Genomic DNA, 14,858 nt, shown 5'->3' with positions numbered 1-14,858 from the left:
TCCTCTCATAATATCTCTCTCCCCAACAGCCTCTACAGCCATTGAGAGTAATTAAGGCTTTCAGGCTTTGGGAGGCCATAACATGCCACTGAATAGATTCTATCCCTTGTCAGTCATGAAGAGCATCACCTGGCATGTCTTCCTGAAAATGCTAGTTCTGGGGGATGTTCGTCGTGTTCCTTGCTGCTCTAGAAGGGAGTAGGGAAGGGAGGATTACATGGTCAAATAAACTTAGGAAACTTGGTTTAAGCAAAGATTTAAAAAAAAAACAAAACAAAACCCATGAGACTTGTCTTGTCAGCCTTTTAATAGGACGCCCTTCTGTCCACAAATAAATTGATCTTCTTAGAAGGTACGGAACAGAGTGGGAGGAGGCAAGCCTGTCATTTGATTGTCAAGAGGCTTGACAAGTATACATCGTATTTTCATTTCTTGGCATTCCTACATTAAGAGCCAGTTCCGCAGGCTTATGCAGAGTACTCCAGGTGACAGAGATGGAGTGAACCTCTTAGTCTGCTAAATATTCTGCTCTAAATATAGCAGAAACAACTAAACTGTGGAGCTGTGCGGATTTGCCTTCTTGATGGTTTTGAGTTAAGGAAGTAAATTGATTCCCTTCCTTCCTTAATCAGCATAAATTTGGTTTACTGATGTATCCCCGATCCTCCTTTACATTTGCTTTTGAACATTGGGAATGCTATTTTCACTTCGTCGTGCATTATTTAAATTTTTTAAAAAGTGTTTGTCGGGATTTTCATTTGAGAACTGTATCAGGCCAGTTGGTACCAAATTACAGTAGGAGGAGGGAAAGGAGATAAAATGGAAAAAGAGAGCCAAGATGGAAAGCCATTTTAGGGATAAAGTTTGTTTTTATGGGAAGACCTTGTGTATTACCCTTTCTCAATAATGGTGGTCTTAGGGATCTTCCAGTCCAAGTATGTTCATGAAGATGCCCTCATCCAAGGAACCCCCAGCGTCTTGTATACATAGTGGGCACCGTAGAAGCTGCTGGTCAGCAGTCCCACCAGCCCAGAAACTCAGAAGCAATGAGGCAGTGAGGATTTTCTGCCAAAGCAAATTGAAAGTAATATAGGCTCCAAAGGATTAAAATTTGTTTGACCCTGATAGATTTGCATGGTTTATTTTTGCACCATTTGGGGGTTATTATACCACTAAGGGTCAAAGATCTGCTTCCATATTTATATGCCCTCAGCTGCACACATAGTTGACCATTAAGATTTCACATGGACAGGGGCGCCTGGGTGGCTCAGTCGTTAAGCGTCTGCCTTCGGCTCAGGTCATGATCCCAGGGTCCTGGGATCGAGCCCCGCATCGGGCTCCCTGCTCGGCGGGAAGCCTGCTTCTCCCTCTCCCACTCCCCCTGCTTGTGTTCCCTCTCTCGCTGTGTCTCTCTCTCTCAAATAAATAAATAAAATCTTTAAAAAAAAAAAAAAGATTTCACATGGACAAACCATTAAAATAAAGGAAGAATTCAGTGTTCGATTTTGGTTGTGGCATTCCTGGGGTGGCGGGGGGGAGAGGGAGAACAAGCCCATCGTGCCCAGCTTAGAAGTTTTTGAACAATCATGGCTGAATATTTCTAATTTTCCAGGTTGTATCCTCGCCACGCAAGTGCCCTGAACAACCTTGGAACACTGACGAGAGACACAGCAGAGGCAAAGAGGTGCTATCAGAGGGCTCTCCAGCTAAATCCACAGCACAGCCGGGCTCTCTTCAATCTTGGAAATCTCCTTAAGTAAGTAGAACGGATATCTTTCATCGGGCAGTCTTGTAATTTCAGGAAATCCTTTCCTTCTTAATACTCATTTGGTTGTGCTCCTGTCTCCTCTTCCCAGAGTGGAATAATTACGGTTTTCAAGCTTTGAGAGGAGGTCATGTTCATCTGAAATAATTCTATGCCTCCTCAGTCTAAAAGAATATTTCCCAGAGTGACTCCCTGGAAGTGTTAGCTCTGGGAGATGTACCTGGGTGGTCTGTAGAGGGGTGGGGATAGGGAAGGGTTACATGGTCAGGTAAACTTAGGAAATGCTGAGTTAGACCAAGAGGACTCCCCCTCTTGCAAGAACCATTAATATGCTAAATGCCCTGTGAATCTTCAAGAAGGCAGTATGGAATACGACATTGCCCAAAGTCAAATTTTTTTTTTTGGTAAGGCATTTCCCAAGTATTCCATGAACATTCTTTGGGCAAAGCGCTCATCTAGGAAGAGCAGTGAGCTCTAAAGCTGCGGCCAGATGACATAACCACGACTCGTGTTCAGCGTGTACTAGTGGTAAGAAATGGAGCAAGGCCTGCCTTGACTTAGTAATGGTAACTCTTGCTAAGATCTTAGGGAGACCTGCCAGGTACAATCAGTCGCTGGTGTTTGCTTTTCACTCACCGCCCTGTAAAAGGTTGACAGTACAATTAGTATTACTGAAGACTAAAACAGGGGTACTTCTGCATCTTGTATTTTTATTAATACAAAGTCTAGGCATCTTGGTGATGGTGTGGGCACCTGTAGTTTTGACAATAATGAAATGGTGGAAGTTATGGAATTTAATTTCTAAACTTAAGAAAACAGGATGAAAACATCAGAAGTGGAAATTGGGTGAAAAATGTTTGGAATGAGAGTGCGGTGATGTATTTATCTCTGCTTGTTGGGATACTGACATTCTACACACTTACTGGGGGCCCCTGGGTGGCTCAGTCAGTTGAGCGAGCGTCTGACTCATGGTTTCGGCTCAGGTCATGATCCAGGGTCATGAGATCGGGGCCCATGTCAGGCTCCATGGTCAGCATGGGGTCTGCTTGAGATTCCTCCTCTCTCTCTCCCTCTGCCCCTTCCCCCTTGCTCTCTCTCTCTCTGTCTCTCTCTCTCCCTAAAATAAATAAATAAATCTTAAAAAAAAAAAATCTCCACACTTACTGAATTGGTTTCCAAGTCTCTAAACTTCTAGAGCACTCGTCCGTTACCTTTAAAGCTGATGGTTTGCTTTGTTCTCTTGTCCACTCACTAACGGGATTGTCTTCATTGCCTCACTAACTCCATATGATGCAACTTCTTCACCTTCCTGTTTACTCCTTGAAGTTGACATATACAGGTAGATATTGGTCCTTTTTCCTAATGTGTGTGTTAATGTGTGTTTTTATCTAATCCCGTTTGGGCAGAAGCGCTGGGGTGGGTTAATCACAGAACAATCTAATATGGTATTACATGATAGGTGCCATCCTGAGTCTGTTTTCTGTTTAGGAATGGCTTTGTCCATTACCGGAGCACAAAATCAGGGAATACTATACAAAAATAAGTAAATGCGGAGAAAGTACAATTCAAATGAAAGGAATAAAAGTATAAATCAGCAAAAACCAAATATACTTATTTTTTCAAATTAGAGAATTTTTTGTTACAATTTGATACACATTGAGAATGCTGAGAAACAATGAAGAATGAAGTGGGACACACTGTGACAGAAAAGCCATTTTAGTACTAGTCAGCTCCTATTAAAAACAATAACCAATCAAGAGATGTGGGGAAAATGAGTTCTAGTCATTGCAGGTAATAGTTGCAGGCCAGTAGGGTGCTTTGATTTTACTCAACTATTTTGATGAGCTCTTACTTATTTATGTGACGTTCCAAGGACTCATTTTTTTAAAGTCATTGTTGGCATCTGTTTATGTCCTACCTTAGAGCCCAAATAATTTAATGGCCAGATAAAGTCCTGTCAGCATCTTTGGGGTACCTGGACTATACAGTACTGATTTTAAAGACCACATCGATGAGTGTTTGTTGCCCTAAAGACCCAGCTTTAATGGCAGTTCTTGTTAGGAATAATGTCCTGCAGTGATGATGATCATATTGTGCTGAATGGGGCTCTACTTAAAAATGACAGTCGACAGTCCTTAAATTTCATCTTGCCAAGACCTGAACAAGAGATGCACGCTCTAGCCTTCCTTTTTCAATCACATATTATTGCCATTAACGATCATCATGAATGAGTATATGTGAGTTAAAAGGACAAGGAATTATTTTTTGGACTATGGTAATGGCTATTTTTCACAGTAGGAGGGACTCCTGGATACTGAACATGGGATTTTTTCTCTCTTTGTCAGAGGTTTTGTCAAAATCAACTCTTGATGATTATCCAGACCAACAACAATGCTTTACATTTGCGTAAGACTGTAGTTTTCTGAGTGCATTTTTTTTTTTTTTTTAATGAGGCCCTCCTAGTAACTCTTTAAAGTAGACAGGGAAGAAGAGGGAATGAGGGTCCTGAAAAGTGGAGTACCTTGTACAAAGCCACTGTGGTTTGCCTTTTGCTCTTTTGATTTCTATCAGAGAGCAGAGTGGCTATATCCATGTAGATTATCCTTACAACCCAGTGGAATAAAACCATAATAGCTAACATTTACATAATACTTTACAGTTTACAGATAAGTATTTTCATACGCATTATTTAATTTAATCTTTAATCTACTGTGAAAGGTTTATCATCCACATCCCCATTTTACAGAACCAAGGCTCAGAGATCCCATGTGCCATTGGCCTAGGCTCTGGCAGATCCAGGATTGAATCCCTGCCCTTGGACTACTGTTCTATTCACTTTCCTTTACCCATGCTGCCCAAATAGCCCTCCAACCCAAAAATTACTTAATATTTAGCTGTTTAATGACATGTGATTGCCTTTGGGAGAAAAACCCATCATGGTTTTTTTTTTTTCTTTTAAGGAAACAGTAATGTTTGTTTACATTATGTCCCTCAGTAGCAGAGAGAGGTGACCCAGAAAATAGAGCTAATCCACATTTAATTAACTCTGAGTTTCATTTCCCCTTTCCTTAATGTATGTCTGCTATTAAGTAGCAATGAGTCAAAGACAAAAAAAAAAAAAGGATATTTTAAATTGTGTTTGATCTGATCCATTTTACTATTTGTTTAAGATTTTTACCCTGTTTCTCATTAGGCAGCTAAGTTTTTTTAAATTGTGCCTTTTTTTTATAATTTAGAAGTTAATGCTCATTCTGAGAACCGGAGCATCTTTTTAGACACAAGCATTAGATTTGATCATCCTTGAGAGCAGGGCAATGTCCTCATTCCTATTTTCTAAATGATGAAACGAAGGCTTGAGGAAGTAATGTGCCGAGGTGCCTTAGGGAGGAAAGAGAAGGCGTGGGAATTGAACCTCGACCTGTGTGACCACACTCGACTGCCTCCTTGTGGCTCCCCTCAAAACTGGGATACAGCCTGGAGCCTCACGGCCCCACAGAAATGTAATAAGAGTCAGGAACTGTGACTTAAAATTTTCAGGTGGCCATATTTCAGGACATGAAGAAGGTGGAGTTAATTTTAATAGTATATTTTATTTAACCCCAGTATATCCAAAATATTATCATTTTAGCATGTGATTAATATTAAAAATTAATTTTAAAATTGAACATGTAAAAATATTACTGAACTAGTGTGTATTTTTGTAATAAGTAATTCTTGAAATCCAGTGTATGTTTTATACTTACAACCTATCTCAGCATAGTCATATTTCAAGTGTTCAATAGCCACATGGGGTTAGTGCCTTCTGTACTGGACAGCACAGACCTTTATTAATGACCTTGACTTTGAGAGAAATGTAAGACTCTGTCCAGGCCAGAAGTTCTAAATAAAATGTGATTCTGTCAGAACATCCCAGAAATCTCATAGCACTGAAGACAAATTTCATTTGAATTCTTGGAATTATATGGCGTACAGCTTTAGACCTGTTCATAGCAATAGATTTCAATGAATGTTATCCAAATATATTTGGCCTCTTTCATGACCATTTCACTGGACTTTGACGCTAATCTATTATGATTCTGTGCAGCATATTTAGCGTGTGACAGATTGATAAGGAACAGCTTTCCATGTCAGCATTCTTAATTTATATTAATTATTGTTGGCTTTGCTTAGAACCTAAAATGTAAAAGAAAACAGGCAAGATTAGCGTAAACTTTTTATGGATGGAAAGCGCAGAAGTCCCTGATGTCTCAAGAGAATATAATCGAATATGTAAATTCAGGGCATGGGAAAATATTTTTGTGACTGCTTGGGTAAAAGAGTTGCTAGTGTTTGCTACCGAAACAGAATCTGAAAAGAACCTCTGGCAGAATTACATCATACCTCCCTCATTGCCAAAACTCCCTTCTGTTCACATGATAGGATATGGGTGTTATATGGGTATTACAATAAATATTATAATCAAAATACGGCAGAAAGTGCAGTGGGATGTCCGATAATTGAACTATATAGAAGTTGAATTTCAAAAACAAAATACATTCTTTAGTCTGATCCTTTAGAAAATTAAATTCTAAAAAAGAAAAGGACATGGAAAGAAGGGTGAGCATTATCTTTGAAATAAATGTTTGGGATTAAATTTCTTTATAGCTCTGGCACTAGCTCCACCACCTTTTAGTTTATAAAAAGGAACTGATACATTCAAGATAGTAGTTCTTCTCTTCTCTGCTTTTCAACTGAAGCCTCAGAGAATCTGAAATGCCAGCCCACTGGATAAAGAAAAGCTTTTTGAGCTCCTTTCCACCACATGAGGATGTCAACTTTGTGTGGGCAAGTTCTGCACTCTCCCCTTGGAGGGAAATCTCACTCCTTGCCCCCATCCCTATGGTGACCTGTTAGTATTCAGGGTACTTCCAACCTTATTTATCTGTAGTCTCAATCCCATTACAGCCCCTCCCCAACTTGAATCAGTCGCCCAGTTCCTCTGCCAACTTCACCCAGGGACCCTGCAGTTCTGCTCTGTTTGGGCACCCACCGACACAGCCAGGCCACAGGCTTTTTGTGCAGACCTTTTTCTTCTCTACCACCCGAATTCTGATGTTCCTCTTTGACCTTAACCTCTTACCTCTGCCCACCCTTCCCTTTCCCCTCTGTCATTCCTACTGACCCTTTGATGGGGTCATGATGATGACTTGCCACCTCCTAGCTCCTCTCCATGTTCAGTTGTCTTTTTCTAAGACCTTAGTATTGACATGCCTTCCATGACCAGTGTGATTCCCCTCTTACTCCCTCATTCCTGCCCACCCTGCTCTTCACCAGTGTTACAGTCTCTGTGCTCTCTGATTTTTGTGTTCATAATTTATAATCCCATCTCTAATTTATCCCTTTCACTAATGCATGTGACATCAGCTTAGACTCTTGCACACCTTGACCATCATTTACTTGCCTGACCAGGCCCCCAGCTCAAGGTACCCCATTGCTTGCATTTTGCTTTCCCTAGACCAGTATTTCTCAACTCCTTTTCATTATCAGCCCCCCACCCTCCCCCAGGAACCTTTCAAGCATTTTTTCCTACATACCTCCTTCCCCAATAAATACTCAAGAATAAGATTTGTTAAATAGCATTGAGCTTTGGGAGACCACAAACCGTTGTCGTATCTAGTTTTATTTTTTATATGTAATCTAATCTTATTTTCACTGCACACCTCCACTCCAAGAAGCAATTTTCACCTCTGTTAGGAATGTATGCTCTAGACCCTCATCCAATCTGTCAAGTGTTGGGAATGAAAAACAGAAATCTGAGTTGAGGGGGACCCTAACAAAACTCTGAAGAGAGCATTATGAAACAAAACAGGATCGGGGTTAAAGCTGTTAAAGATTCATCCCTTATGGTCTTAGAGTATCTTCCAAATATTTTGTTCTTTTCCTTCTTCCCCTCCTTAGTGCCCATACGCACACCCAGAATATAGCATCACCCCTTACTTTTACTAAGAATATTCAAGTCAATCAAGGTCAATTTTTGCAGCTTCCTTTCTTCCTACCTCAAAATTTCCTGCATGTTCACAGACTTCCCCCATGTCCATAAGTGACATGGAAAAAATGCACAAATCTGGGTTTTGACAATTCTATATACTCTTGTAATGACCCTGCAAATAACATAGGACATTTCCATCACTCCAGAAACACCCCGTAGGCCTCTTACCAGTAATTTCCCCTTCCCTTGAGGCAATCATTGTTCTGATTCTTTCCACCATAAATTAGTTTAGCCTGTGTTAGAACTTCATTTAAAGGTGATCATTTACTATGCACATTTTTGGCATTTGGATATTTTTGCTCAGCATACTGTTTTGAGTCTTACTCCTGTGGTTACATGTTACATTTCTTTTATTGCTGGGTAGTATTCCATCGTGTAAATATACTGCAATTTGTTTATCCATTTTCCTGTGGGTGAATACTTGGTTTCTTTACAGGTTTATTATGAATATTAATGTTGTGACTATTCATGTCCCAGTCTTTGTATGCTTATTTTTCTTAGGTTAATATCTAGGAGTAGAATTGTGGGTAAATGTATCTTTAACATTTTAAGAGACTGCCACACTGTTCTTCAAAGTAATTGTACCACTTTCCCTCCCATCAACAATGGTAAGAGATCCATGTGCTTCACACCCTAACATTTGGTATTGTCAGTCTTTTATATTTTAGCCATGAGTAGACATTAGTATAAAATCCATATGTGTTCTTGATTGTATTTCTGTCCTCTTCCCCCATCCAGTATTGTGGGCTCCTTTTAGGTCTTCAGATTTTTCCCATTCCACAAATTTCTGTATACCCCAGATTCCCCTAGATGATCTTTCTCATTTCAACTATTCCCTCAAGTTGTTCTAACTCCTTCTGAAATGTCTCCCATCAAATCGGCAAGAATGGTTAGCATTTGGTGTTTCTCCTTCCTCCTCCACCTGTTCATTCAGTGCTCATTCCCTGGATGTCTCTGAAGCGAAGAATATGACACTGTTGACCTCCTCCTGCTTTTGAAGCTCTTTATTTTGTTGCCTGTCTTATAACATGTCATTTTTTCTTTCATTTCCAACATCTCTTCTTCTTCCACCCTCCCTATAAATTGAGGGGCACCTGAGAATTTCCCTGATTGTCCATTCCATACACACATGGAGTCCAAATGTCTAAGCATTTAGGACTTTCCTCTCTTTTCCACCACTCTCCCATGCTGTGTACACCCTGACCCACAGCCACACTGACCACTAGCTAGTGTAGGTGAAACACAAGCCTGCAAGCTTCATTGGAGAGAATATTACAAAGGTTTTAAAGTAAGAACTCTTCTAGTTCATCTAAAATATGGTTTCATTTGCATCATTTTTTTTGAGAGGACTGGGGGAGGGGCAGAGGAAGAGGGAGAAAGAATCTTAAGCAGGCTCCACAGCCAGTGCGGAGTCAGACCCAGGGCTCTATCTCAGGACCCTGAGATCGTGACCTGAGCCAAAATCAAGAGTCTGACACTTAACCGTCGGAGCCACCCAGGCGCTCCTCTTTTGCATTTTTATCTTCTGTTCCATGTTTGTACCAAACTGGATTATCGGGGAAAGGATGAGAATGTTTACCTATTTGCTCAAGATTTGAGAGTTACTTGTGTATACACAGATTGCTAATTGTTAAGATATTTTTGTTAAGTATCTCTTCCCTACCGAAACTCTATTCATCCATGCTGTGATTGCTAATGAATTGAGCATGAGTGAGTTGTTTTAAACCTATAGTAGGGTTTGCAAGGACTGATCCCTTTTCTCAATCCCTTCTTTTGCTGTGATGGCTGCAGTAAACTCTGGTGAGGTCGGGAGATAGCCGCACAGGAAGCACTGTGAGGGAGAGCAAGCTTGAACGGACCCTAGGTTTTGTTTACATTCTCTTGGAGGAATTGGAATGTTTTTCCTCTCCCTGCATAAATATTTCTGACAGAGGATAATTAAACAGGCCAGACTGCTTTGTCAAATACAAAAGTGTTTAGTGGTCTGCCCTGTCCTGAAAATTATCCCCCACCCCCTTGTCCTTAAGCTCCCTTAAGTTTCCCTGGCTCCATTTGCAGTCCGGTCTCCTTAAGATCCTGTGCTGGGCTCTGACTTGGAGCAACTTTTGACTGGAGACATAGCTTAAAGAAGGTACAAGTCAGGGGCACCTGGGTGGCTCAGTCGTTAAGCCTCTGCCTTTGGCTCAGGTCATGATTCCAGGGTCCTGGGATTGAGCCCCACATCAGGCTCCCTGTTCTGCAGGAAGCCTGCTTCTCCCTCTTCCACTCCCCCTGCTTGTGTTCCCTCTCTGGCTGTCTCTGTCTCTGCCAAATAAATAAAATCTTAAAAAAAAAAAAAGGTACAAGTCAATTATAAGAATAAGAGAAACGAACAAGGAAGTGTTGAATCACTATACTGTACACCTGAAACTAATATAACACTGGTTGTTCACTAACCAGAATTAAAATAAAAACAAACAAACAAAAAGAAGATAGTAGGAAGGGAAAAATGAAGGGGGGGGAAATCGGAGGGGGAGATGGACCATGAGAGACTATGGACTCTGAGAAACAAACTGAGCATTCTAGAGGGGAGGGGGGTGGGGGGATGGGTTAGCCCGGTGATGGATATTAAGGAGGGCACATACTGAATGGAGCACTGGGTGTTACAGGCAAACAATGAATCATGGAACACTACATCAAAAACTAATGATGTACTGTATGGTGACTAGCATAACATAATAAAATAAAATTTAAAGAGAGAGAGAGAGAAATGAGGGTCACCATTGGGAATTTCTTCTTGCATGCATTAGCTTACTTTAGGGGACCAAGCTTTTCAACTTTTTATCTTAAGTCCAGTCCATCAATGTTGCCCCGACACAGAGACTAAATTTGGAATCTAAGTTTTAAAGATCGTCAGGCTTTCAGATCTATTTTTAGCTTTTTGTAGGCCAGGAGGAGCAACAGGAAGGGTAGAAAGAGGAATATCCAAGTTCTCCACATTGCCTCTGGCCCATGCTTGCCTGTGGTCTGCAGGCTGTGTGCTGGGAAGCACTGTGGGGACATGAAGCTTGCCTTGAAGTCTTCCTCCCACCTTCCCCTCCCCCGTGGACCCAGCCTGGCGCTTGCCTTCACGCTGTACCACCTGTCTGCTGGACAGCATGGCGGGGCTCTCTGCTGTCAACCTTTCTGCCACCTCTCCTCCAATGAGTGACTAGCACACTAATAGCTGACACCTGCATGATGAATTACAAAGCCCTTCCTCATGCCTCATACAGCTGCCCACTCAGGGTGGTCAGAGGATAGGCACCATCCCTCTCCTATTACAGACTGGGACCCGGGCAGGGAAGGGAGGGTTGTGAGCAGTAAGCTCTATCAAGTGGGACCTCCGTAGCCAGCACTTCCCTGTTACTTCTTGCTGTCACACCGTCTCTGTGTCTCTCCTCAGGACCAGGAGCTGTAGAAGAACTTAGTAAGTTTGGATCTCAGTTCTACCATGTTGTAGTGTGTGACCTTAGGAAAACAATTTTATTTTGCAACGCCTCCTTATAAAGTGAAATAATACTAGTAACTTGTTTTCATGAGTACTACACATGAGAATGCCTTTAAGTACTTAACGTAGGACCTAGCCCCCAATAAAGATGAAATAAATTTTAGCTATGATTAATTATTAGCCCGGGGACATAATTTCCCACTTCCAATTTGAAGCTCAGCTTCTTGGTATAAAATTAATAATGAATCAGAAGTAGATAATGCATTTTCTAGCCCTGCAGTTAAACAGCTCCAGGCAATATTCAGCCTCCTTGAGACTCAGTTTCTTCCTTTTTGAAATAAGGGATGGGACGAGGTGATCCCGTACATCTAATTGCAAGAATCTGTGGTTTTAACTGACTCCCATGTTTCTAATCCCTTAGCTGAAGTGGAAGACCAGAAAGGAACTTAAAAGTCGCTTTTCTCTTCAGATGTAATAGTTGCACTGGGACAGCATTCTGTTTTTGCCACGGAATTAGTCGGTGAGGCTTCTGGTGGAAATTCCAGATGGGAATCTGGCTGGAGAGTGGGAAAGGGGCGAGTGGAGGTAACATTTATTGCGTTGTCCCAGGCATCAGACAATCTGCTAAGCTTACCGCCTGCATGCATTTTTTTCCCACCCTTGCAGGAACCTGGAGGGTAGAGATTAATGTACACATTTAACAGGTTTGGCCACCGAGGCACATGTGGGGGAACATCTAATCCAAGTCCTACAGCTCATGAGGGCAGAGCTGGGATTTAGACAACAATCAGCCTGAGCCTAAAGCCAGGCATGTGCCCATCCCACTGCATCATCCCAGGGACCCTTTATCTGTGGGGTGAATGAATGCTGGCTACATCAGGCTCTTCTCAGCTGCCTTCTCCCCAGGTTCCGAACTGGGAACACAGTTTCTGTGCTTTCCTTCAAACCATGGAAGGGCTTAGCATAAATATTTGCATGAGCTTTGAAGTGATGCTGGCTCGGGACAATTTCCCTTCACTCCCCACTCACTTCCCTGCACTCGAGGCACAGAGCTGGCTTCTGATGTGCAGGAGCGAGGCCGTGGCAGGGGGCGGGGGGCAAGCATCCTGCTGCCGGGGTTCGGGCAGTGACCTCATTGAGTTGATGAAGACATCAATAGCCTTCTAAAGGAGTGAAACAGGGGCGCCTGGGTGGCTCAGTGGGTTAAGTGTCTGCGTTCGGCTCAGGTCGTGATCTCGAGGTTCTTGGATGGAGTCCTGCCTCGGGCTCCCTGCTCAGCGGGGAATCCGCTTCTCCCTCTCCCTCTGTGCTCGCTCTCTCACTCTCACTCTAGCTCTCTCTCAAATAAGTAAGTAAGTAAATAAATAAATAAATAAATAAGGAGTGAAACAGGAGGGACTATTTCCTCAGGACCCGCTCTGGGCCGCTCGTGTGTGAGGTCTTACGTGAGCCGTGTCTGCAGCTCTGCCGCCTATAACCAGCCGGCCCCAGAACTTTCTACCATTCTGCTCCTCAGTTTTCAGCTGGGGACAGGGGTGGTAAAGACAACCAAAGCTTGACCACCCGCAGCGCACAGGGTGGGCACCCCAGCTGCCTCCCGTTATGGCTGCAGTGACCTCACTCTGATCCTGCAGACCCACCTGTGTTGGGAGAGGGTGTGAGGTCTAGGTCATCTGCTCTTTTAATGCTAACTATAGTGATTATAGTTTTGAATTGAAAAAAAAATGCATTCTTCATCACCCCATAATATGAATCTGCCCTCCAGACACTTTTCCTGTGTGACTTCTGTAAAAAGTCAAGCAGCACAACTAGCGGGAACACCAGTAAACCCGATGCTGTATTTCCACAGCATTGCCCAGGGATGTGCTCAGTAAACTTGAACATAAAAGAGGCTGCACAAAGTCTGATCCAATTTTCTTCTTTCTCTATACAGGAGAGATAGTAGAGCCAAGAGCCATAGAAAAATGTATGTTCTGAAAAGATCATCTGTCAGATATTTACAATTTGACTTTCACAATTCAATTTTTCAGAAGAGCTGGTAAAATCTATGTGTCCCCCTTCCCCCCCCACCCCGCAAAAAAATCATAATCTTTTTCCTTTGTGAGAGACATCATTTTGGGACCCAACAACAACAAAACACTCCCAATCATAACTAGGGGAGCTCCCCAGCACTCCCAAGTTCACACTGTGGTTAATGGGAAATTTTATTGCTGCCAAGTGGATTGCCAAATCCATTTATTTATGTTGCTGGCATTTCCTAAATTCTCCCAAAATGTCAATACTTTTTCAAAGCAAGCATCTGCTTTTAGTTTAAATGAATGTGTCATGAGATTTTAGACAGGAATCCAAAAAGTTTTCTAAATTGACAAACTTAACAGGTCCTTAATTACTAAAAGAAAATGTGGTGAAGCCTTATTTGCTTTCGCTAAATATCTGTCATTGAGATAGAGCCAGGAAAGTGAGTTGATGCAAACATTTTTACTTACCACACAAGAAAAACAGCCCCACTGCTGTATAACCAAAGGGAAAATTCCCTGGGAAGCTACAAAGGTTTAATGGCAAAATTTGCACATTATGAGCAAGCTGTAATTTTTTTTTTTTTTTTAAGATTTTATTTATTTATTTGACACAGAGAGAATGAGAGAGACAGCACATGAGAGGGGGGAGGGTCAGAGGGAGAAGCAGGCTCCCTGCCGAGCAGGGAGCCCGATGCGGGACTCGATCCCCGGACTCCAGGATCATGACCTGAGCCGAAGGCAGTCGCTTAACCAACTGAGCCACCCAGGCGCCCGAGCAAGCTGTAATTTCTACTTAATGTTTCTCTCATGAAATCAATGATGAAGATGTTATTGGTCCCAGGAAGCCCTTCTCAGGACTTTTAGCCTTTTGGAAGTTCCTGGGAGAAACTTGAGAGAGAAGAGTTTTGCTTGCAGAATATTAGGAGATTTTTATTTATGCTGTGATGCCTGCATGGATGACATGGGCTCTAAGACTTGGATGCAGAGTAGAGGCATCCATAGAGAGTGAAAACTGCCTCTTCCAACAGCAGTCTTTCTCAGTGTCCCCTCCACCCCGCCCCCCCCCTTAGCCTCCCCATCATCCGGCCAAATCAACTGGCCACTGTGATTGTCCTTTTGGCTCTGATTGTCCCAGGGAGTCTTCTTTCATTTTTTGGCTTTCATCATCCTCTTACATTTAGCCTTATACCCAGGATCAGTAGAACAGGCAAATCCCACACAGAACCAGGGCAGAGTTTCCTGAAGCATATGCTCAAGACCACCCTGACAGAATCACCTGAGGGACTTATTAAGAATAATGATTCCTGGGCTCTACCCCAGACCTACTGAATCTTAGGAGACCTGGGATTCTGCATTTTATCAAACACCCAATGATTCTTAAGCACGAACATTTGAGGACAATTAATCTTGGGGGAAAGTGAAGACAAAATATTTTAGGCCAGGAAGGATCATTGGTCATCAGCTGCTGCAGTCACTTGATGTTTCCTTATTTGGCGAATAAGGAAATGCAGGATGCTGAGAGGCAATAAATATTATCACGCTGGGACAGTTTTACCCTTACCTGCTCCTGTCACCTAC

General features: G+C 42.3%; 1 protein-coding gene across 1 annotated transcript in view; it reads left to right on the top strand.

Moving 5' to 3' along the window:
* TMTC1 (transmembrane O-mannosyltransferase targeting cadherins 1) overlaps nt 1–14,858 on the top strand; it is a 245,606-nt gene that overhangs the window by 195,116 nt on the left and 35,632 nt on the right. Inside the window, exon 13 of the mRNA XM_081818947.1 lies at nt 1,613–1,756. Coding sequence (XP_081675073.1) covers nt 1,613–1,756 — 144 coding nt within the window. The remainder of the gene's footprint in view (nt 1–1,612; nt 1,757–14,858) is intronic.

Source organism: Leptonychotes weddellii, chromosome 5 (assembly GCF_054177405.1).
Source record: "Leptonychotes weddellii isolate Sample4059 chromosome 5, ASM5417740v2, whole genome shotgun sequence".
NCBI lineage: Eukaryota > Metazoa > Chordata > Mammalia > Carnivora > Phocidae > Leptonychotes > Leptonychotes weddellii.
Note: the sequence above shows the minus strand (reverse complement) of the source record. Positions and strands in the feature narration are given on the sequence as shown.